General features: G+C 38.0%; 2 protein-coding genes across 8 annotated transcripts in view; one reads left to right on the forward strand and one right to left on the reverse strand.

The window, feature by feature from the left end:
• Phc3 (polyhomeotic homolog 3) overlaps window positions 1-23,630 on the forward strand; it is a 71,553-nt gene extending 47,923 nt beyond the window's left edge. For 4 of the 5 annotated variants that reach the window (XM_055625852.1, XM_055625856.1, XM_055625853.1 and 1 more), the window contains 5 exons: window positions 595-754; window positions 8,376-8,490; window positions 10,598-10,730; window positions 10,822-11,053; window positions 15,683-23,630. In XM_055625852.1, the coding sequence (XP_055481827.1) occupies window positions 595-754; window positions 8,376-8,490; window positions 10,598-10,730; window positions 10,822-11,053; window positions 15,683-15,837 (795 nt within the window). In that variant the 3' untranslated portion in view covers window positions 15,838-23,630. Of the gene's footprint in view, window positions 1-594; window positions 755-8,375; window positions 8,491-10,597; window positions 10,731-10,821; window positions 11,054-15,682 lie in introns of those variants that run through there. The other variant, XM_055625857.1, reaches the window with a different exon arrangement.
• The window catches only part of Gpr160 (G protein-coupled receptor 160), a 61,237-nt gene continuing 40,694 nt past the window's right edge, over window positions 3,936-24,478 (reverse strand). The window contains exons 3-7 of one of the 3 annotated variants that reach the window (XR_008722277.1): window positions 9,359-9,448; window positions 6,433-6,551; window positions 5,443-5,511; window positions 5,275-5,337; window positions 3,936-4,217 (exon numbers count right to left, since the gene is read on the reverse strand). The gene's annotated coding sequence lies outside the window, so the exon portion shown is untranslated. Of the gene's footprint in view, window positions 4,218-5,274; window positions 5,338-5,388; window positions 5,512-6,432; window positions 6,552-9,358; window positions 9,449-24,478 lie in introns of those variants that run through there. The other 2 variants (XR_008722278.1, XR_008722279.1) reach the window with 2 other exon arrangements.

A 24,478-nucleotide genomic window follows, 5' to 3' on the forward strand; every position in this document is an offset into this window, starting at 1 on the left:
ATCCTAGCATTGAGGGATATTGCAGAGGACTGTGATCCTAGCACTGATGGATGCTGTACAGGACTGTGATTCCTAACACTGGGCAGAGGCTGAGGCAGTAGGAGCTGCATAGTGAGGAGCTCTCTTAAAACATTCTAAAGAAACAGAGGAGGGTGTAGCTCAGTGTAAGACCTTGAATTAATCCTTAGAACTACAAAATAAATCAAATCGGCAACCACTTCCCCTCAGTTCCCAAATATGCTGACAGTTAGGACCTTTGCTTTCCCTGGGTGCAGATAATCTGATTGCTTCTGCTTTAATAGTACAAATGTAAGGAATCACTAGATTTAAAAAAAAAATTTTAAGTTACTTGGCTAAAGCAGCAGTGCATTCTCTTTGAGAGACTGCAGCATGTATTCTGCTGCTGATTAGCAGTAGTGTGTTTATAGACTACCTTTTACTTAAGAAATAATCCCCTAATGATTGAATCTGATCACTGAGTGAGTAAATATCCCAGATACCATTCACTCCAGAGGAGTCATTTTAAAATTAAACTCATTTATTTCTGCATTAGTTTTAGATATTATTTCTTTTCATTCTCTTTCCCATTTAAAGGTGAGCCGTTCATCTTTGCTGATAGAACAACCTGTGAAAAAGAGGCCTCTTTTGGATAATCAGGTGGCAAATTCCATGTGTGTTCAGCCAGAGCTACAGAATAACACAAAGCATGCAGATAACTCATCTGATACAGAGATGGAAGACATGATTGCTGAAGGTCTGTGGTCTTAGGCTTTTACTGCTTGAAATGGGGTGTGGCTTTTTAGTCTGCATAGATTTTCACTTGGAAACAATTCAATTTTACGTACATACAGTGAATATGTAAACTATTTGACTAGAAAACAGGCAAGCTAACCAGTCTTTAGTTATTTATAACTAAATAACTAAAAGAGCAACAATAGTGGTGCTGATTTGTACAATGTTAGTTTGATTTCTAGGTGGGACAAGTTCTATCATACATGAGAGAAAGTAATTTAAATTTTTTTTAATCAGGACAACCAATTCTTGCTTTTAAAAAGCAGACCTAAGTAACAAATGATGATTTAAATGAATTTGCTTAAAAATATATGGCATCCAGGTGTTTGGTTTTAGACTTGTCCTTATTTTGACCAGCCGGATATTACAGTTACACTAAGGTCCTTCTCTTCAATCAATAGATGATAATATCTGTCCTAGGAGAAAAATACTGTTAATCTCTTTACTGTCAAAGACTCCTTCTCAACTGACTATATTCTAATACTGAATATTTCTTACAACTCAAAGTAATAAAATGGCTGAAGGAAAGCAAACATAGGAAAATGCAAAAGTGATGTTCTATGCCTTGAGTTTCCTATTTAGAGTCAGCAACAGCTTGTACTGTTTTTTTGCTTTGTTTTGTTTTACTTTTTAATGAGGTTCTGAATGTGTGGTTACAAAAATAACCAATAAAACAAAATTAGCTGTATTGTATAGGAAGATCTTCAAGAGAAATTGTTCTTGATCGTTTTGATCATGGCCCTATGGTTGATGTTGTTCAGTTTGATGTATTTAGCTAGGGCTTAAAATAGGGAACTCATTAACATCTTTGTCTTAGTAATTATCCTTATTATGTCTAAAATTAATTTATTCTTTTGCAAATATTTGTTGAGTTTATATTTCTATATTGTCTGTCTATTACATTGTTGAATTTAGCAGAATGTCATGTCGGTAAGTAAGTGCCTGCATCCCTTCTGCCTCTTAAAGGATGGCACCTGTCATCGTTGGTATTTTATAAACTCTTGCAAAGTATTCATCATTTTTACTTCTTATTTGAACAGCCAAGTCTATAATAGAGTGTATCATTTGACCTTTACTAACTTTTGGTCATTAGAGTCTAGTTTGATTCTTTCTCATGTAAAAGACTGTTAACCATGAAATGTTCCAAACACACATTTAGTTAGAGAAATGTATGCTGCCCCCTCATCATCAGGCTCCCTATTGCGCACAGTCTCAGCTGCTCTGCCACATTTACTTCATGCATTTTTTCTTTCTTCTCTCCCAAACTTCCCTTTGCTGCCTTTCTTTCTACTCCTCCTCTGTCCTTTCCTCCTCCTTTTCCTTTCTGAAAATTGTAGTTATTTTATTTCACTGATACAGTGTGTATGTCTTGAAAACAGGTATTTTTTATATAACTAAATAGCAAAATTAATAATTCTCTGGTGTAATACCTGATTCAAAGTCATATTTTCTCAGTTATCAGAATTATATTCTTTTACAGGTATTTGATTAAAATCAGGATCAAAACAAGGTCACCATGCTGGCTTTTATTGTTAGAATTTAATTTCATTTAATTTTCAAATACAAGTTTTTAGTTTTACATGTGATTATATGAGCGGATTTTTTTTTTGGGGGGGGGGAGGTTTCAGATAGGGTTTTTCAGTGTAGCTTTGGCTGTCCTGTAGACCAGACTGGCCTTGAACTCACAGAGATCCACTTGCTTCTGCCTGGCAAGTGCTGGGATTAAGGTGTATGCCACCACACCCTGCTTGACATTTCTTATTTGAGATGAAAAGTAGTAAAGATTAATGTTCAGGTATTCTTTTTTCTTGCTCTTATCTATAAGAAGTGTGTGAATGAAGGTTCTATGCTAAAATGTGTTCATCATGTCACCCTGGTTAACACACAGGAGGATCATGGAAATTTGGGAAGTTTTATTACATATTTCATGATACTTGTGGTTTATAAATATAATGGACAATATATGTATAGCATTGTTAGTGTGCTGGCATATGAAGGGTATGCACAAAGGAAGTAAAATGGTGAAGTTATTTCTTAGTGGCTTTTGGTTTTTTTGTATATAATTTTAGTATAAAAACATCCATTTTTAAGATAGGCAAGCTTTTAAAATTCAAGGTATGTATAAATATCTTTTTAAAGGATTATCTAAGTTTCCTTCTCAATTACTGTGATAAAACACTGACCAAAACCAGCTTGGCAAGGGAAGGTTTATTTGCCTTACAGGTTATCAGTCCATCATCAAGGGAAATTCCAAACTGGGAACTCAAGGAAGAAACCTGGAGGCAGGAACTAAAGCAGAGGCCATGAAGGAACACTGCTTACTGACTTGCTCTCACATGGCTTGCTCAGCCTGCTTTCTTGTAGAGAACCCAGGACCAGGGGTTGGCGCTGCCCAGTCCTGGGCCCTTTCTTTTCTGTCTTTAATTTAAAAACCACCCCACAGACATGTCCACAGGCCAATTTGATGGAGGCAATACTTTGAGTTCCTTCTTCCCAAATGACTATAGTTTCTGTCAAGTTGACAAAAACAAAAACAACAACAAACCAAAACAGTACAGTAGTTGACCCCTTCGTAACTTCACACAAACACTTACTAAACTGTAACCTTTTCTTTTTTGTTCATTCCCAAGATCCTGTGTTAATATCACAATCTAAAACATAGTCTTTAAACTCTTACATCTTTAAACTTTTCAACACTTTAAAAATCCAAAGTCTCAACTGAGGGTGCCAATAAAATTTAAAGTGAGTTATATTCTTTCTTATTCTAAAAAGAAAGAACCAGGGCATAGTAATAGTCAGATCAAAGCAAAACCAAACTCCAACAGTGTTAATAGCTCAGTGTCTGATGCCTGGGACTTACTTAAGATCTTCTAGGATTCAGAGGGCTTGGGTAGCTCCACCCCTCAATTTTGTGTCATGCTGTCAAGAACTAACCAGTGCAAGGATCAACTCTTGTTTTATTTGGACTGGTTCTGGAATCAGAAGTTCCCAACAATCGCTTGTGATTTAAAAAATTAGCATATTATCTTACATTGATCATGGTTTCCAAGTAATTTCCCCTCTTTGCTGCTGATCCTCTTGTGAGTTTCAGTCTGTAGGAAAATTACAAAACAAAATAACAACAACAACAAAAAAATGCCTTACCCAAAGAAACTGGGGGTTTGCATGTGTTATGCAGGTTTGGCCACATTTAGAGATTCAGTATACTTTTCAATAAGTAAGATGGGAGATTTGATTTCTCTGGCACAGTCTACAAGTCCTGGTGATGGTAGGCATCCTAGCTCTGTGCTTTCTGTCAGTGTCATCTTACATCCAGTGCGGCCCGTCCTTACAGCGATGGTCACATTGTGGAGATGGGAGAAGGTGTTGTCTGCATTTGCCAGCATTTCTACTCACATATCGCAGGGGTCAGAAGTCAGTTACACCTAGGCAGAAAGAAGTTTTTACCCTGGGTGGCCATGCTCCTAGGATTTGTCTCTGAGAGAGAGTGAAGAATGACCAGGTGTCTGTAGATAGACGCCCCTTGTTAGCTAAAGCAAGAGGGGTTTATCCTAAATTTATTTGGCTTTCCATGATTTTACTCAAAATGTTAAAAATCTAGCCACACATTAGGATAGGAATTATTCTCTACCAGTATTGGGGTTTAAGCCTGGAACTTACATGTGCTAGGCAAGTAACCAACAACTTAGTTATATCCTAGTCTTTTTGTATTTTTATTTGAGATAAGGTATCATGAAATTGCTCAGGTAGGTCTTGACTTGATATCCTCCTGCCTCAGCTTCCCAAGTAGCTGGGGTTAAAAGCCTGCACCACCAGCCCAGGCTAGAATAGACATTTCCACGTGTTAACTTCTCTATGCAGAATAAAATGGTGTTCTACTTTATGGGTATGCTGCTCTTAACCAGTATTTGTTTGACTACTTCCCTTTCTCAAGAGCAACAGTAATATGTTATCAGGTATTTTACACAGCTGTGTTAATAAGTTTAAAGTCTCTGAAGCAAAGCTTTGAGCAACTCGCAGAATGGCTCTTGGTAGTTGTCAGTCTAGTGACTGAGTGAGTTCTGTCTATGACCTAGGCTTTCCAAGATCAGTTTAGGTACAAATAATACTCCTGGAGTAAGAACATCCAATTCCAAGGATGTAGGTGAAAATTAGGACTGGCTCACAACTTTGTTGAAGCTGTCTCTAGGTTTTTGGAAGGGACAATTTTTCAATTTTTCTTTTCTTTCTTTTTTTTTTTTTGAAACTACATTTAAATTTGTTTGAGAATTTCATACATGTATATAATGCATTTTGATTAAATGCACTCTGTGCTGTCGCTTTCAGCTTTTCCAGACAGTTTCCCCATCATTTCTTTCTCTCAACTTTGTGCATTTTTGTTTTTGTTTGTTTTTTTTCCCACTGAGTTCAATTAGTGCTACCAGTGTGTGCATGGGTTTGGGCTGTCCATTGGAGAATGGCATCCTACCAGATACCACCTACCTGAGGTGAAATGACTCTCCTTCCCCAGGAACTATCTGCTGGCAATAACTCCACAGCTGGGACCTTGTGAAAGAGGCAATTTTTTATTTTACTTTGAGACGATTGTATCCACATTGTAACTAAATCAATGACCTTTGCATACATACCATGGTAGTTGAGTATACATACCTGCAAACATGCCGAGGTAGAAAGTTTTCTTTAAATGGCCATCATGGGCTGAAGATGTAGAGCATTTGCCTAGGACATGAGAAGCCCTAAGTTTGTACCATATACAAAACACAAACCAGCACAGCCACTTACTGGCTTGTGATTTCATTAGTAAACACTTGGAGCCCTATCAGGGCCAGCTATTACTCACAGTGTTTTTCTTTTTTTCATTTCTTTTTTATAATTTATTCACTTTATATCCCAATTGTAGCCCCCTCCCTGGTCTCCTCCAGGTCCCACCCTCCCACTCTTGTTGGTATAATGTTCTTTTGATATGTATACACTTTACTCTTGTTCATTCAAATGCTGATTTCTCTCACCCACTCTCTGGTTTCAATCCGGAGGCTGCATTGTGATACTTATTCTAAGCATCACCTTGTCTCAACTTTGTGTAAACATGCCAAAATAAAGCAACCAGCCACAATGTTGAGCAAGGGAAAGGAAGCAGGAAGAGAGGGAGGAGCCAGAGGACAGGAAGGTGGGAAAGGAGGAGAGAAGACGAAAGCTGGGAGAACAGAGGCAGGAGCAGAGATCTTGGAATGACGTGGAGAGATGAATTGGACCTAATATTTCACTAAAAGAAAGTATAATGTGGGAAATCTAAATGTTAGGAAACTGTGAGGGCTTGGAGATTTAGGGTGGAACAACTCTTGCCCAGCATTGTGTTCTAGGTTAATTTAATAAATCCCAGTGTCTGTGTGGTGATTAGGGCATTAATTTAGGATTAACAGCCGCTTTACCAAAAGATATATCAAAGCGTACTACAACACACTCTGTTCCCCCCTATTCCCCTTCCCTCTTTCTCAGAAATGGGGAGCCCTCCTCTCCTACCATTTGACCCCAGCCTATCAAGTATCATCAGGACTGCCTGCATCTTCTTCCTCTCCCCCCCCCCATTAGGGGGAAGTAATCAAAGAACAGGCAACAGAGTCCATGTCAGCCCCTGCTCACCTTACTAGGGAACCCACATGAAGACTGAGCTTCTTGTAAGCTACATCTGAGCAGGAGCTTTAGGTCCTCTTCTTGCATGGTCCTTGTTTGGTGTATCAGTCTCTGTTGGCCCCTACAGACTACAGAGTGAGTAGAAGCACAAAGACACACATGGTATATACTCACTTATAAGTGGATATTAGCCTTATAATATAGGATAAACATACTAAAATCTATAGTCCTAAAGAAGCTAAACAACAAGGAGGACCCTAGAGAAGAGGCTTAATCCTTATTTAGAAGGGCAAACAGGATAGACATCTAATATGACAGAAAACAGGACAGGAGCCTTCCACAGAGGACCTCTGAAAGACTCCACCCAGCAGGATATTGAAGCAGATGCTGAGACTCATAGCCAAACTTTGGGTAGAGTGCAGGGAATCTTATGGAAGAAGGGGGAGATAGAAAGATTTCAATAGTTGTTACTCAGTCACTTGATCTAATATGTTCTTTCCTCTTCTCCAGTAACTTGAGAACTTAGTGGTATATGCCATCCATGCATACTTTAGAATTTTTGTCTTCATACTCTGAGTATGTACCATTCATATCTACTTAACCCACCTTCATCTTAACAGGCCTTTGCACAAACAGAAAAAGTACATGTGGAGCTCACTGCTAAAAACTTAGTTAGTCCAGTACTTTTTTTTTTTTTTTTTTGTGCCTTGGCATAATATGGCGGATTTTAGGTTTCATTGAAATATTTGGGTACTTTTGTTTTAGTACTTTGAGTTCTTTATATTTTATTTGTTGTTTTCAAGTGTGTGAGTATTTTGCCAGCACTTCTTGGTGTTTGGTGACCTCAAAGGCAGAAGACGGTGTTAGATTTTTTGGAACTGGTATGACAGATGGTTGTGAGCTGTCAGTTAGGAGTTGAATCATGGTCCTCTGGAAGAGTAGTCAGGGCTTTCAACTACTGAGCAATCTGTCCGTACTTTTAGTTCTTAGGAAACTGTGAAATGGAACAGGCATCCAGTTAATCGTTTCTTTCGTTCTTTGGGAAAGGTCATGCAGACTGAGCTGTTTCCTTTAGGTGCTGTGCCCAAAGCAAGAGGTAAGAGTGAAAAATAGAGGGCTGGAGAGATGGCTTAGAAGTTAAGAACACTGGCTGTTCTTCTAGAGGTCTTGAGTTCAATTTCCAGCAACCACATGGTGGCTTGTAACCATCTAATGAGATCTAGTGCCCTCTTCTGGTATGCAAGCAGAACACTGTATACATAATAAATAAATCTTAAAAAAGAAAAAAAGTGAAGGAGAGAGTTGGGGTTGTGGTTATATTCTTTCTTAGTAGTGAGTAGCCTAGAAAACACACCAGTAGTTGGACCTTATGAGGCTGAGGTTTAAAAGCAGAATTTTATTTAATACTAAGAGGAACTGTTTTATAAATTGATTATACATATTTTTATAAAATTGATCATATACTGCAGGTATCTTAGTTGAGTATTTTACATGTCTCACTAAAATCAAACATACATAAGTTTCTCCATTTTGAGCCATTCTCCTCTTCATTAGGAATTTAAAGGTTTCCCTGCTGTAAGTCTTCACAGCACACTGTACCAAATTCATGCCCCACATTCTGCTTTTTGAAAATGTCTCTTCTAGAGCGTGGTAGGTGTATGGCACTGACCTTCATTTCTCAGTGTTTATAAGTAATAAACTGTTATTTGTATATTTTAGACATGCTGGACTCTTAGCAAAACTAGTTCATACTTATTTGTATAAATGTACTTACTGTACAGGGAAAACCCCATAATTTTTATGTAGAAACAAGGAACTAGTAGGAGCCTAGCCAGGATAGTTCTGGATCCAAAAACGATGGAGAAAGATTGTTTTGACATGTTACATAACTAGAATTAAAGGCTGAAAGAAAATTTGACACATTCAAATTTTTGGCTGTTTCTTTTTTTTAGAGACATTAGAAGAGATGGATAGTGAGTTGCTCAAGTGTGAATTCTGTGGAAAAATGGGATATCCAAATGAATTCTTACGGTCAAAACGATTCTGTACTATGTCATGTGCCAAAAGGTATGTTCGTGTTTTGGGATTTACTTAGGAAGAAACAGTAATTTCTGGGAAAAAAAAAAATCTAGACAGGGTTAAAGTGGAGCATAGGTAAGAGTCAGGTCTGATAACACAGGGAAGGTTAGGGGCCATCTGCAGCAACTTACTCTGGTGTCTATGTACTAGAATTTGCTGTGTGAAGTATGTACTAATGATGCAGTTTCATATTATACTCTAATGCAGCAGCAGGCATCTGGTGCAAGGATATGCTTTGGAGAATCTTCTGTAGCATGACTACTATGTGACAAAACATTGGTCTTGTGTTTAAAAAAATTACTAGTTAACTTTCAAAATTAATTAGTAATTAATTTATTTTTATGTAAGGTCTTGCTATATAGCCCTGGCGAGCCTGGTTTTACTATGTGGACCAGGCTGGTCTCCCAACATTCTGTGATCCTCCTGTCTCTGACTCCCAAGTGCTGGGATCAAAGCCATGTATCACCATGTCCAGGTAGAATACTAGTCTATAAAGATTAATACAGGGGCTGGAGTGATGGTTTAGCTGTTAAGTATGCCTGATGTGGACTGGTGACATGGCTCAGTGGTTAAGAACACTGGCTGCTCTTGGAGACGTCCTGAGTTCAATTCTCAGCAACCACATGGCTGTTCACGACCATCTATAAAGGGGTCTGATGCCCTCTTCTGGCATACAGGTGTACATGCAGACAGAGCACTCCTACATTATATATATGTATACCTAATGCTCTTTCAGAAGACTTGGGTATGTTTAGGTTGATTATTTTAAAGTTTATATTCTCTTAAGAAGCCAGTGAATTTCTTGCTTGAACGTATTTTGAATAGTTGCCGCAGAGCTACAATTGGTTGAACTTACCTTTAATGAGCATAATAGAAATGTTTCTTCCAAAAGTGAGCTCATTGTTTCCATCCATTACTCAAATGTTTTTCATGATTAGGGGCAGATCTGTAATAAGATTATGTTGGATTTATGTTTTAACTTGAATTTCAGTTTGCATTAAACACATGAAAGAACTGTAGCTTTCTAATGCTGGTTAAAAACACTTGGAAATTTGGGAACTGGTCTGTCTTTCAGGATATTTTAAATCTCTTGATTATTTAGAAGTATATCAGGACACTACCTGTCATTACCCTTCTCCCAGAGACAGTGACTGACATGGCACATACTATACTTCAGATGAGCCTCTTGAGACATCGGGGTGGGGATGGGGGAGGTGGGGTCTAGCAAGTGCAGCATGGCTGAGAGAGAGAGGCTGTGTCAGGTCGGGGAGGCACTGCTGCTGTTTATGTGGCTGCTTAGTGGTCAGTCTGGGAGAGCTAACTATATAAGGACTGACTACCAGGCACAGAACTAGTTCTCTCCTTTCCTCAGTAGTAAGCTTTGTCACTTGTTATGTTAAATAGAAATCAAAATATGGCTGAGCCCACAGATAGTTATCAATAACAAAACTGATGCGTGTATTTTGATTTTTAGAATATGTGTGTACCATATATGTGCCTGATATGGAAGCCAGAAGAGAGGGCATTGGATCCCCCTAGAACTTGGCAGTCAGGCAGTTGTGAGCCTCCACTGTGTGCTAAGAACCAAACCCTGGCCTCCATGTGTGCACATGCATCTGCACACATATGTGCTATTGTACTGCAATACACATTGGCACATTCCTTTCCACATACACTAAAAACATAAGAAAAAAACAGATTATATCTGTTTTTTAAATATATCACTTGAAAAATTGTTTAAATAAGCATTGGAAATATTTATTACAAAACATTTCTTCTGGAACCATGAATTTTCTTGATGTTTTGCAAATTATCTTTTACATTTTGCAAGTTTCTCATTATTCTTCTATAATCAGGAGAAAATACTATTACCTTGTTATAGATATCTAGTATTTTGTTGATGGGTATTTTATGGTATACTCAGGGGCCATATTTGATCTGTAGCATAAATAGATCTATTCAGTAAATGTACTTTGTAAGTTATTACAGTCCTAAATAATTGTCTAGGACTTACTGTGTCACAGCTGTACTTCAAAGTTAAATATTAAATGGGCTTTCCCAATGTTGCTTAATTTTTCTCTCTTGAATTTCTTAGGTACAATGTTAGCTGTTCTAAAAAATTTGGACTTAGTCGTTGGAATCGTAAGCCTGATAATCAGAGTCTTGGGCATCGGGGCCGTCGACCAAGTGGCCCTGAAGGGGCAGCAAGAGAGCATCTCCTTAGGCAGGTCTGTAGAAAGCTTGCTTCAACGTACAATGTCCTTTTCAGAAATGCAAGGAAAGTGCAATGCTGTATTTTACTTGTACTGCATTTTCCAGCTTCCAATTACTTATCCATCTGCAGAAGAAGACGTGGCCTCTCAGGAAGATTCTGTGCCCTCTGCTATGACAACTCGTCTGCGCAGGCAGAGTGAGCGGGAAAGAGAACGTGAACTTCGCGATGTGAGAATCAGGAAAATGCCTGAGAACAGTGACTTGCTTCCCGTTGCACAGAGTGAGCCCTCTATTTGGACTGTTGATGATGTCTGGGCCTTCATCCATTCTTTGCCTGGTATGTAACTTAGACAGTGGCCTGGATGTTTTCTTGTGCATTCACAAGAAAATGATGTTAAATCTATCTATACCGTTGGCATTAAAGGCTAGAGAATCTCTGTGTGTGTAAATTAAATGGTGTTTGTATGCTCTTTCTAATTTCCTTAGCATATTATGTATTCTTTCATACTCCTAAAATTAATACCAACTGACTAGTCCTGCTAGCAGGATGGTAAGCTGCTGTGTTCTCCAGTCTGATTCTCTCAGGAGGTCAGGAGCATGAATTGACACATCTTCCTTTCTCCTTTTCTATTTTTCTGTTCTATTTCCTCTTTGCTTCCTCAGCTAACTCTTTTTGAAGCTGAAACAAGGAACACCCTATTTTTGTGTGTGTATATTTTTGAAAGCTAATAAATTCTGTAGAATAGGGTACAATTTTGGCTTCTTTATAAAAAGCTACATTCATTCTAATGCTGAGAGAGTAACCTTCTCATGCTTGCCTGGTCTCTCTTTTTGGTACTTTAATCACCAGCATCAGCTTCCTTTTTCTTTAAGCAACAGCCTTTGCATCTATGTTGCCCCAAGGGGTTGGCAGCTAAATGTAGTGACACCTTTGCTTATATGAGATCCACAGTAAACATATATTAGGACAGTGTGTATCTTTTAAATTTGTAAAACACTGCTCTAGAAAGTGAGATTTAAAAAAATATGTTCCCTTCTGGTCTCATTGTGAGTTATATCATTCTCTTTAAGCTATCTAGAAGAACACATCTCACTTTTAAATTGAACTAATTATTGAGGTGTTGCTGTCTTCCTATGGAGGTGACATACAAACGTAAGAGTTGAAGGAAATAAATTTAGAAATATTAAAACTGCCGTCCTAAAATTTTAGCTTACTTACTGAACCCTGAAATTTTATTATTGTATCATGGCTTTTCTAAATGCTAACTTTTTAACAAAACAAGGTATTGTCCTGCTTATAGGAAGAAGAAATTGCTTAAAGAAGTGTAGTTCATGTAAACTTGTAAGCGCCTATGTAAGAAAAGATGTATATTAATAGTGGGCTAGCATGTATAGTCTCTGCTTTAAACTTGGTCTCAGTGGCGGTGGGGAGTAGTGAACCTTCACTGATAATTGTTTTAATATTTAGGGAAACAGAACCAGTTTTTAGTTTCAGACCAGCACAGCTGTCTCGAGATTAACACCAGAGTGCAAACTGATCAGCCGGGGTTGGGCACTTTCTCTCCTCTGTAGTCTGTAGACATGTAGACATAGACTACAAAGGGGCTTGCAGTGTGTTTGTGAGTCTGGGTTCTGACTGGATTATGCCTGCTTTGGACTGCTTCAGCAGATCAGAACGGTCTGATGGAGACTTTGTCTTGCTCTTCTTTCCTTTGAGTTCAGCAGCTACACCAAAATCTGAACATCCTTGGCTTACTGAGTTCATCTGCAGTTAAGAACATCACGTCAATAAAAAGGGAGCTGATTGGTTCTATTTATTTACTGCTGAGGACATAGGAGTATTTCTGACAGACCAAATCTATTCGTGTAATCAGTTATTGCCTTTCTAAAAGTTTTCCTCAGAGTAATGCTCTGCTACACCAAAAAACATGTGTTGATCAGTCTTCCTGCCTCTCTGGCATTATAAGTAACTTACTGAACTCCTTCAGGGCTGCTTCTTTCTCCTGAGCAGTCTTTTGCAAGCTTTTCTTAGGAGGAACAAGTTTATTAACCCCTTTGTGATCTCTTACATGTTCTTTCCACATCAGGGCACCTGGATCCACTCTTGGGTTTCTCTTAGTTGTGCATCATGTTATTAAACACCCTGTGTTTAAAGCTTCCAAGTAGCAAACTCACATCTCAGAGCTGTTCCCAAGGTGAAAAGTAACACAACCTTGTGCGCATTCAAAGGTTTTCAGAACACTTCTGGTTTCAACTAATTGCAGGTTATCTTCTTTGTGTTAGTGAACGGCCCTTTTAGAAAGCTTATTCTATGTTGATCTATGAATCCATAAATTTGTGTTCTCTGTAGGAATGCAGAGTAGAAGTTATTTCTTTTAAGTTCAGCTGTTAACTGGCTTTGGGAACATGTTTATTCTGCAGTAGTGTGTGGCACTTGAGGTCAATTTGTACATAGGATGTTTTGATTTGGATATCAAAGTGGGAGAAGTGATTGTGGACACTGGAAAGTTCAGATAGGATGTGGCAAAGATCAGTGCCTTACTGAGAGTGCGCGCTCGGTCAGGGTGAGTGGAGCCAGCCAAGCTGCCTGGCTGCTTCACTGTGTGCTTTGCATTCAGTGGTTGGCTTGAGGCAATCCTAGCGGATGCTGCAGTCAGTCAGGATGTTAGTAACTCACAGAAGTTTGTTCAGAGTATCTTGAATATTTAAAAACAAAAAAAAAAATTCTTGATTTTTTTTTTCCCCAGTAAGTTTCTGGATGTATAACTGATTGTCCCTTCCTTTTCTGTAAGTTACTTTATTTTCTCATTACTGTCTTAATGTAACAATACTTTTTGTGGTTAGCTTGAGAAAATTGCGATCTAAAAATATGACGATAATGTGTATTATTTAATCATGCTGTTTCCCAATACACTTGAGAAATATTTTGCCAATGCTTTTGCTGTCTACATCTGGAAAGGAATCTCAGTCAGGAGGAATGAGAGCATGCTGGGTATTTCCTTAAGGGAGCACCTTACTTCTATCCCCAAATGTAGCTCTTGTGGTCCTCACTACTCACTACTCCTGATTTCTGAATCTAAGTAAGTCCTATCCTTTCTTTCTCTCTCTTCTTTCCTTTCCTGGGTTCTTATAAATAAGACTGGAGAGAAGAACGTTAGTTCTTCCATAAAAGAAGGATGAAGTCACAACTAGATGCAAGATTAGTCAGTTTTGTTGAGAGCTACCTCTGGGAAAAGAAAAAGGGCTTTTCTATGGTGAGTAACCCTGTTTCATCTATATGGTATATGTGTGGTACATGGGCAAAGCCATGTAAATTTTATACAATATTTTGAAATATAAAATTTTGAAAGTCTGAGAAATTACCAACATAGAGAAACTGAAAAGCTGGCTGCTGTATAAGAAGCAGTAAAGCAAAAAAAAAAAAAAAACAAAAAACCAAGGTCATTGGGGGACACTGAGGAAAAAGTTGGCCCCGCTCGTGACACACAAACGAAGAATGTTACTGCCACAGATAGCTCTCCATAGTGGATTATGTTTACTCAGCTTATCATTTCTTTACTTGTCCTTATGTAAATGTATGTGTGCTGCTCTGTAGTGCTTCCGGGGTCCTCCTGGGGTTATAGGGTGGGCCTTGTTACCTTAATACAAGCTAGAGGATAACTTTACAATGGAAAAGAACCATCCTGGCAAAACTGTTGTATTCTGAGGTGCAAGTTAACCATTTCTATTTCTCATCATCTCTTTTCTTGGAATACTGATTTGAATATAGAAGAGGCTTTAAAACTGTTAAATCTTGTTCCTAAAATAACTTACATTTGTAAGGAAACTTTCATGTTCTTGCATTCTCTCTTCTTTGGTCTCCATAGTTGGTTACCTAACCTAGAGGTTTCTTTACTGTAATAGGTGGTTGTGCAAGTATTTTGGTAGACAGTACGAATAGTCAAGATTCAGATAGCAAGAGAATGCTTTAAGCTGAGAGCTAATGCACTGTTTACTTGGTAGGTGGTTACCCTGTAGCTTCTTAATTTCAATGACAACTTGTTTTCTTGGGTATAAAGGTGAAAAGTGCTTGCCTGCCATCTCTAGGGCTCTGGGTTCCATTCCCAGCACCACTAACAAAAAGGTTATGGAACTTTCCTGTAATCCCAGCTTGCATTGGGAAAACAGGATAATAAAGTCAAGACCAGCCTGGGCTACATAGACTGTTACAAAACAGAGATGAAAAGTAGAAATGAGTCTAGTGATGTTAAGCTTTGAAGTTATTGTTGTAAGCTGAGCGGCATGGTGTATGTCAGCAGCATTGTAGCATGTTAATACAATCCTGGGGGATTTGTTCTGTTCTGAGGCAACAATAAACATATTTTAGACATACAGACATTTGCACACTGAATGTGTAAATTCAGAGAAAGTATGGGTAATAATGAAAGTTTAATCTAACACTTGAGAAAATATTTCCAGATTATTATTTATAGCAAAACATTTTATTCCTCTATCTGTACGTGATCTTATGTTATGTAAAGATGAGTACCTTTTGCATGGGAAATGCAATATGTTGACTGATCCCTCTTTTTTTTTTTTTTTTTTTTAAGATTTATTATTTATACAGTATTTTGCCTGCATTTGCAGGCAAGAAGACTACACCAGATCTCATTATAGATGGTTGTGAGCCACCATGTGGTTGCTGGGAATTGAACTCAGGAACTTTGGAAGAACAGCAAGTACTCTTAACTGCTGAGCCATCTCTCCAGCCCGACTGATCCCTCTTACCTCTTGCTATTTGTGTAATTTTTTAGAGTGAGACTTCCAAGTAAACTTGGGTTTTGACTTCTTCAGGGGTGAACGCCATGCTTACCAGGATTTTGGTTTATCAGCCTCTGTTGTAAACTCTCAGACCTACTGACAGCAGAACAGTGAAGCACTCCATCTAATTGTGTATAATTCTAACCTTTCTCTCATGGAATTCCAGGCTGCCAGGATGTTGCAGATGAATTCAGGGCACAAGAGATTGATGGACAGGCCCTGCTCTTGCTAAAAGAAGACCATCTCATGAGTGCAATGAACATCAAGCTGGGCCCAGCCCTGAAGATCTGTGCACGCATCAACTCTCTGAAAGACTCGTAACAGGAACTGAGACTTGGTGTGACATCAGTTTTATTCCTCCTAATAGGTAAAGGTAAAGCCTCATCTGGCTGAGAATACTAGGCTGATGCTGGAAGGCCAAGCACATTGGGACCACCACATCTAGTGCCGGCATTTCTCTTCAGATACCCTAGGTCATCATACATTTTCATAATTAGCCAACATTGGTGAAGTTAATTTTACCACACTGAAAGACTTGTTACAGAGGCCCATATTTTTCAAAGAAACATGTTATACTAGATAATTTTTTAAAGGTAATGTTTACCATTAATATAAAAGAATCCTTTTAAAAATAATTGATTTACACTCCCCCTTCCTTTAATTCCATTTTCTTGTATCTTTTTTTACCCTGTTAGTTTTCTAAAGGTTGTTGTAGAGATATAGGGTAATTTAGGAGCCCATTGACAGAACTGAATGCAATGAAATACCAGTGTGTTTAAAAACAATAACAGATCTTTCAGACAAATGCTTTGGTTGTGAAAAAGGATTATGTTCTAACATAAGCAGTATTTATGGAGGTCACAAGTGTCTCTGTTCTAGACTTCACCCAGATTGGCATGACTGACAGTTTTCCTCCAGACTTTGTACATTAAGAGCAATAGTTTTCAGTGGAGGTCCCTCTTTGTCCTCCAGGGGACAATGGCAATTATCTAGACATATTTTGGTTGCTACAACTTGGGGTTGAGGTTTTAGGGAGAGTTGTTATAGGAATCGAGGAAGTAGTGACAGACAGCCAGAGATGTTGCTGAATGTCCTACAGTACACAGGACATCCCTCTGTCAATAATGATGTTTTACACATGCCAGTGGTGCTAAGGTTGAGGGGCCTTGCTGAGCAAAGAGCTGCATGCTGCTCTTTTTCACCTGCAGAGACATAAGTGAAGGATGGGCTGTGATGAGGAGTACGTGGACAGTGAAGTATTATTCAGATGGCACTAATGTTCTACGGAAGTAGTTTTTAGTTTTACTGTATACTAAAAAGAGGACATCCATAAAATTGGCCTATACAATTAGGCTAACTTAGAAATCATATGGCTCTGATATGGCACTGGCCATACTCACCTCTTCCTGGCTCTTCCTCTGCACTGGTGAAGGTGTCAGATGCATTCGTGCCTATGAGCCTCTTCCAGCAGAAGAGTTGGCAGTGGAGATGTGATTCTCTTCCCAAATGCTCCAAGCAACCCTGCTGACTCTGGCTAGGATGAACATCTCTTTCTCCCTTACTAAGCCTTTGGATTTTCCCACAAAGTATTTAAAGTGATTTCTCTTAATCAAAAGTTTTCATTCAACAGTTTTCTGTTAGGGCATTAAGACAAATTTTCTGTGGATGCTCTGAGAGCCTTATGGTACTGGGCATCAAAAGATTTGCTGATTGTGTTTGCTTTCTCTATCTTTACTACATGTTTGAGAAATCTGAACAGCTGAAGGAGCATGTACAAATCCTTTGCCACAGATGTAAGAGACAGCAAGAGTCTGAGTGCAATCATTTCTACTGCTCTTTTCAGAGATCATGTTGAGCTAGTATAAGACTGAGATGTCACAAGGATATCACAGATATTTATCTTTTGACTTTGTGTACATTCGAAATGTTGGTTATTTTTATACAAAAATATAGCAGATAATTTTTTTAAGCTTTAGATGCCTCTTGTTTGAATGTACACTTTGTGGGATGTTTGGTGTAGTGTTTTAAGAGGTGTTCACTGGCAGTCCTGTGTAGACTCAGAATGTGGAAGTAGCGTGAGACTCCTGTTTCAGACCTACAGCAGTATAGTCTACATTACATATTTCTTTGCATCACTGTTATTAACATTTCAAGGAAGGTAGGTGCTCTACTGTCAGCTTCATTTATTAGTACTGAGTCATTATGGCAGAGTTGTCATAGACTTTCCCCTCATTAACACAGGCTAAGCAGCACTAAGAGATTGCCTGCCATTATGGAGGAGGCACACAGGCAGATTTCCTCTGGAATTAAAACTGTATTGTGGTAATCCACAGTTAATATAAGATTGATTGTCTAGTGTAGGCCTCCAGCAATAATGCTTTTCCCTCCTATTAATACTTATACACATAGCCTTTAAGGTGTTAACTCTGCATTTTTACTAAAATCAGTCCATGGTGTGCTTATGAGAAACCCCTGTGCCTAGCCCTGCCTTTAAGCATCCCTAAGCAGTTTACAAGAAGGGTTTCTATTGGAGAATGCCTTTTTGTCCTTAATCTTAGAAGTAGTCTAGATCTTCTGTTGTCTGCACTTAAATTTAACTAGAAAATACACTTTTATACAAGTGGGTTGATTTATTAGGAAGTGGCTCATTTGGTAGTTCTCCCATTGCTGCAGGTATTTCTAATTTTAATCACCCGAATTGGAAAGCTTCAATTAAATGGGGACACACCATGTTTCCCTGTCTCCTGAGCATTAGGCTGTTTAGTATGACATGGACAGGAAGAATGCTATTTTCATATTACTAAGCCCTTTAAGAACTTTCTTGGAGGAAAAAAATGACAAGCAGAAAGGAACCATGATTCATCCCATTTCTGCTACCCAAGTTTGCATTTCCAATCTTGAAACCCTTTATCCACTGTGGGACATACTTGTCACATTTTATTTGTTTTAAGTTCTGTGTTCTTAGGAAAATAGACATCTGGCTTCTAAAAATTACTTTATATGACAATACTTATAAGCTTTGTGTGGACATGTGTAAGGCACAGTGACACAGCCGCATTATAAGTCAGACAGCATGGGAATGCTATCTCCAAACCTGCCACGTCAGTGGAATGTAACTGGTTACATTCACTTTCACTTTGCTGTGGAGTTCTTTGTCATGGAATTGTGAAGACTAGGTGAAAGGACTGTCACATGGAAGTAGAGATGCTGGAACCAAGAGGAAAGGAGTGTTAGTAAACAAGCTAGAGAATGGCAGAGGAAAATGGGACTGCCCACTCTTGTTCGTTTTATCACTGCAACAACTGAACAAATTTCTGCACTTTTCAAGTTAAAATTCATGCTTTACCTAAGTAAATAGAAGGTTTTTTTGTTTGTGATTTAGGAATCCTGCTGCTTTCCTCTTTGTTTCTTGTATTGGAGGAATAGCGAGTGAGACTGTTATCGTTCGTTGCCATGCCTTTGAATAATTATTCAGTCTTCATATTTTAAGTGAAAAATTCAGTAACATATCTATTTACAAATACAAATCTTGGATTGAAGTCTTTCATAGGACCCAGTTTCTCACAAGCTTGTGTCTCAGCAGCTATGTCCTGTGTATGAAATCTCTGACTGGTAATACTGTTACAGCATTTCAAACATGTTTTCAGCCAAATGTTGAGCTTTGAAGACTTTGTGAATGCCAGCAATACTTGCTGGCAACTGGTACTGTTAGCTGGCATGGAATGGCCTCTACTTATTTCCTTCAGAGAGCCCCATCTAAACCCAACCCCACCTCAAGTAAACTATACAGAAACGTTCTTAGTTCTTTGCTTGGGGTTGGATAGTATCCTGGCTTGGAGATCTTCAGGATTTTGTAATGGTGTGGCACCTTTATAACTTTACCAGTTGTATTTCAATGAAAGCCTTGTCCATATATTCAAATCATTTTTAGTTATGTTTCTTGTGCACCATACATTAACTCTGTGACTAGCTGTGCCCTAAAGTTTTTTTAGAGGGGAGGCAGGTAGGGGGAACAGTAGAGGAAGAGACAGCTAGGAAGATGACCCTGCTAGCTAGCTAAAGACAGTGTGATGGTCATTAGTAGCTTAAAATACTCCATGGTGGCAGAGGACTGGACATGGCATGTTAGGTGTTCTGTTCTGCTGGTACTAGGGACTGAGTCAGGGCTTCACACTCCACTGCTGAGGTTACACACTGTTTCTTGCATGTTTGCCTAGACTAACCTGAGTTGTGGTCCTCTGACCTTCTCAAGTACTGGAATTAAGGTCTGTCCCACCATGTCAAATTAGCCCCCATGGTTTTAAATGTCAAGATTTGCCTGAAATCAAATTAGTTTATCACCTGCCCCTGCCCTGAGAAGCATTGATATTAATAGTACCCACTGGGACCTAAGTGACTGATCCTGGATTTCTGAAGATAACCAGTGACAGGGAGTGTATTGTCAAAATTTGGAAGTTCGTTATGATTGAGTGGCCAGGATAGAGGAGTTTCCACAGTCAGATTCCACAGTTGACTCAGTCTCGCCACTGCTCATCCGCTCATAAGGACAGGCACTGTCAGGCACTGTTTGTTGTTTCAGTCTGAGCACTGGTGATGTAGCCAGAGGTTTCTCCTACTGGCAGATTCCAGTAAGCACAAGCCTGACTGTTTTCTTGGTACAAAACAGAATGACTCATGATATGAACTGTTTTAACTCAAAGTCATCAATACTAATAATTTACCAGTCCATTTAGAATATTTTATTTCATCTCAAAGATTGGTTTTCAGCTTAGATGAGTACAAATAAGTATTAGGAAAAGTAAATATGTTTTCTTCTTGAAATTTAATTTTAACTCATTGAACCATACAGCTTAAGAAATTCTCTGAGAAGATATTTCTCTTGTGTTAAATTATAAAATGCATTGCCATATACTTTATAGTTAAAATAAAAGCTGTTTCAATTAGAAATCTTGAAAATGAGATTAACTTTTAAAAAGTTACCCAAAATGTTAAGAACTTACAAGTTGTGCATATAATTTTAAAGTTTGATCTATTTAAAGTTTTCTACTAAGAGAAATCTTTTTTTTTTTTAAAGTTACAAGGTACCAATTTAAACACAATCATTACCATCATGTTCCAGAGAAGAACATTAGGAGGCCTTTCCCCCTGCTGTAACATGTGACCTGCTTCCCTAAGCCAGAGTCTAATTTGCACACTCTCTGGCAAGTGCCACGAGGATTTAATTTTCCTTCAGTAGCTTGTGAACATTTTATTTTATTTAAAAATAATAATTTTAATAAAATGTTAGGTACAAAATGAGCTTCTAACACTTTATATTTTAGGCAAAGGTCTTTTCAAGTATAAAACTACTGCTGTCTGTGATATTGCCGATATTGGGTATGAATCTATAGAAAAAAGTATATAATAAATGAATTTTAATTTTGAAAAAATCAGTATAAATTTTAAACACCATTATGCTAGCATGGCATAGTTTTAATGAAATGTAGAAATCCAAGAGGGATGTAGTTAAGTCCTTTTATCCTGTTTTAATTATTTCCAGTCGTCATCTTAGATATTCATAGCACCTATGAATACAGAGAATGTTACTGGCTTAATAGAATACATCAGTGTTAACCGTGCTTAAGTGGACCATTTTCTGGCAGTGGTGAAAGAGCAGTGGAGATTAGAGCATCATTGAAACTAACATGGATCCACTGTAGAACAAACGACTGTTTTAGTCTTGCCTCAAGTAAACTAAGTATGTACAGTGTTTAAAGTCCTTGTACATAATGCTTGTGTTAAAATGTTTTGGTAGTATTAAAAAGTGAGCAGATTACTATTTTTTGTCAGTAGTCTCAGATAAATATACCTGCCGCATAACCGTGCTGCATGAAGTGGAAACACTGTGGCTTCAAGACTTGGCATTACTCCAGATGGCAGAATAGCTATGTGACACGTTGGGTAGTTTTTTGGGTTTTAATCTCATTTGAATGTACAGTGTGAAACCTGTACTACTAAATATGCTGATTTTTTTTTTTTTTTTGTGCTTCAATCATGTTTGAAGAAACATCTTCTTCCAGCTTTACAATTACAGTCCTGAGCTACATAATTGGGATTAACACTGGCCTGACTGAATGACAAGTAAATACCATTTGAGTGAATACCATTTGTAAACTATTTGAACACTGGGTGGTGTGGAATCTATGAGTAAGAAAATAGTAAGTAAAGTCTTCCCACACAAACTCACTGCTGCGTAAGCATGTAAGTCCTACTAGTTACTGCCCATTGTCTGGGGACTGAGGGTTCAATAACATGCGAGGGGTCACATCACCACTGCCACACCATACATCTGTTGACCGTCTACTTGACCGTTGACAACAGTAAGAGTACCTACCATGACCAACGGTGAGATTGCTGTGACAGGCATTGTCAAGACCATTCCTGTGTATGCTATGTGGCCAGATGCAAGAAGCTGATGTGGAATCATTGTATATTTTTAGTTGCAAAGATTTTTACCCAGTATTGTTAGCAGAGTAGTTTTCCAAAACAGAATTATCTGAAAGGAAGCCAGGAGAAGAGGCTGCTGCTGCTGCTTTCTACGGTGTTGATTGTATTGTATGCTAGGGATAGCGAGCAAACTCTCAGAGACATGTAAGAATCAGAGGTATGCAGTGCATCATGAAATGTAGACCTGGGAAGTATTTGAGGAGGAGAGATGGAGTAAGAATCAGTTTTAATTGGATAAATTCCCTTGTCACTCTGGGAGTCTGTGAATCAGGTTGTAACTCTTGCTTTAAATACTAACATCAGTTGATACTAACTTTATAAAGATATAAAAATATATTTTAACAACTTTATTGTATCATAGCTGTAGTTGTTTAAAGTGGGAAAATGCCCAAATAAAGTGTTAGATTACAATATGTAATAGATGCTTTCAAACTGAGGTTTTTTTTTTTTTTTTTTTTAAGTTATAATAATCTAAATAGCCCAATAATCTGGCCTTTGTAAACTGTTCCACAATTCTGGTTACTTTTCAAGTATTTCAAACTGTATACTTAAGTTGTAAAATACCCTGGGCTGTTCTTGCATATGTATTCTTAGACCTTCAGAATTCAGCTGAGAACACAGATTATAATTTTTATTGTGTGATTTCCTACATTGATGTACCAGACTGCTAATCACCTCATTCAAAAGATCGGTCTCCCCCCCCCCCCATAGGGGATTAAAAAGACAAAATTCAGAAATTCTTGGAAAGTACAGGGAATGAGGTTATGTGTTGCAGACAGCCGTGCACAGAGGTAGATGCTGACTGACATAAAGCCTCTTGATTCAGTTAGAACTCTTTGCCTTTCTACCACTTAAAATTTGTTTCACAAGGGCAAGTTGCTGTGATTAACCTTTTTTAAAAAATCCTTTAAGAATATTTAAAAAAAAAAATCTTCTCTTTGGTTTTTACCATTGTTCTAAAATCAAAGTTCTATAGTTACAAAAAAAAAAAATCTCAAAAGATGATTCATCAAGAAAAAAAAAGCATCCCCCAGGGGGTAAAGAAAACATGTTTTAATCTTAGAGAAAGCAAATATTAAGGTTATATAGCTGTGTCTTACATTGGACGTTGTATTAGAGTCCTCCTCACAGGAAATTATATAGTTCTAGCACCCTTAGCATAGACTTATTAGACTGCTGCCCATAGCTACAGTTTTACAATGTATAACCTGAAAATGAAGTTAATTTTGCATTATAAGAGCACACCATTATCTATGTAAAAAGTGTTCGTTTGATGTATTTTTTTAAGAAGAGAAAGCACTTTCATATTAAGTCGCATGTGTATGAACTTTAGACTTCCTGTTTGTGTGTCTATTCAGTGAAAAACAATGGAGCATCAGATGTTTGCTGGCAGCGTAACTGCTAATGGAAGCACCTTATACTCTGCTGCTTAAACTTGCTTGGATTGCACCTTTGTTACCTGCACACTTTCACATAGAGTATTGTAACATGGCTTCGAGTGGGTCTGGGTGGAAGACTAGTGGTGGGCCTACAGGATCTTTTATTTATGTTGTTTATATTACGATAATATATTGTAGACCAGTTGTAACTTCAGTTCTTTACAAATAAAAGCCTGACTGGTTATCGAATTATTTCTTTAAGCTTTTGAGAGCTGGGGGAAAAAATCTAATAAAGACCTTAATGGAAGGCTGAACTGGCTGTAAATTTCCTGCTATATAACTTACAGAGCATACATTAATATGCATGTTTGATTCTCATGTTATGGGAAACTGGAAGGCAAAAAACCATGGAGAAGAAACATATACAAGTGAATTTGAAAAGGGTCAGCTTCCTACATGTGCACTGCACAAGCACACACTGCTGCTCACTGCATCACGGTTATACCTACTGAGCTTTGTCGTAGGTAGAGTGCTTGTCTGCAGGCATGAAGTCCTGGTTCAATCCTGAACATCACACAAATCAGGTGTGGTGGCTTTGGATGTAATTGTATCTCTATTTGCATCTTAAAAGTAAAACAATGTAATTTTTTTAATTCCTTTCTCTTACGTGTTAGGTACCTAATTGTTAAATATTTTAAATATTGTACCTTGCAGCCTAATGATTAAGTTCCCTTCCTTCCAGTGTCTCCTTGCAACATTTGGCACAATTAAGCATATGACTCAATTGGCCAATCATTTCCTGAGGTTTTATATTTGAAGCTTTAAATTTTATATTTGGAGGTTTAAATTGAGATGAAAAAGCCTGAGCTATTGGTTAATAAATGAAGAGATAGCCTCCTAGTTTATTTTACCACTCTGTTGTTTTAGTGCCCTTTTTCGTAGAATGGCCAAGGTTAGGTTTGTATCACAAGGTATCATCTGGGATGTCTGAGACCTTACATTTTTCAGATATTATTGATTATCCCTTATGCAAAAGCATTTTAGACCAGAAAAGCTTAACCTGTGCTTTCAGCTCAGAGAATTCCTGATTATCCAGC

The sequence above is a fragment of the Psammomys obesus genome, unplaced genomic scaffold (assembly GCF_907164565.1).
Source record: "Psammomys obesus unplaced genomic scaffold, mPsaObe1.curated_primary_1811, whole genome shotgun sequence".
Lineage (NCBI taxonomy): Eukaryota > Metazoa > Chordata > Mammalia > Rodentia > Muridae > Psammomys > Psammomys obesus.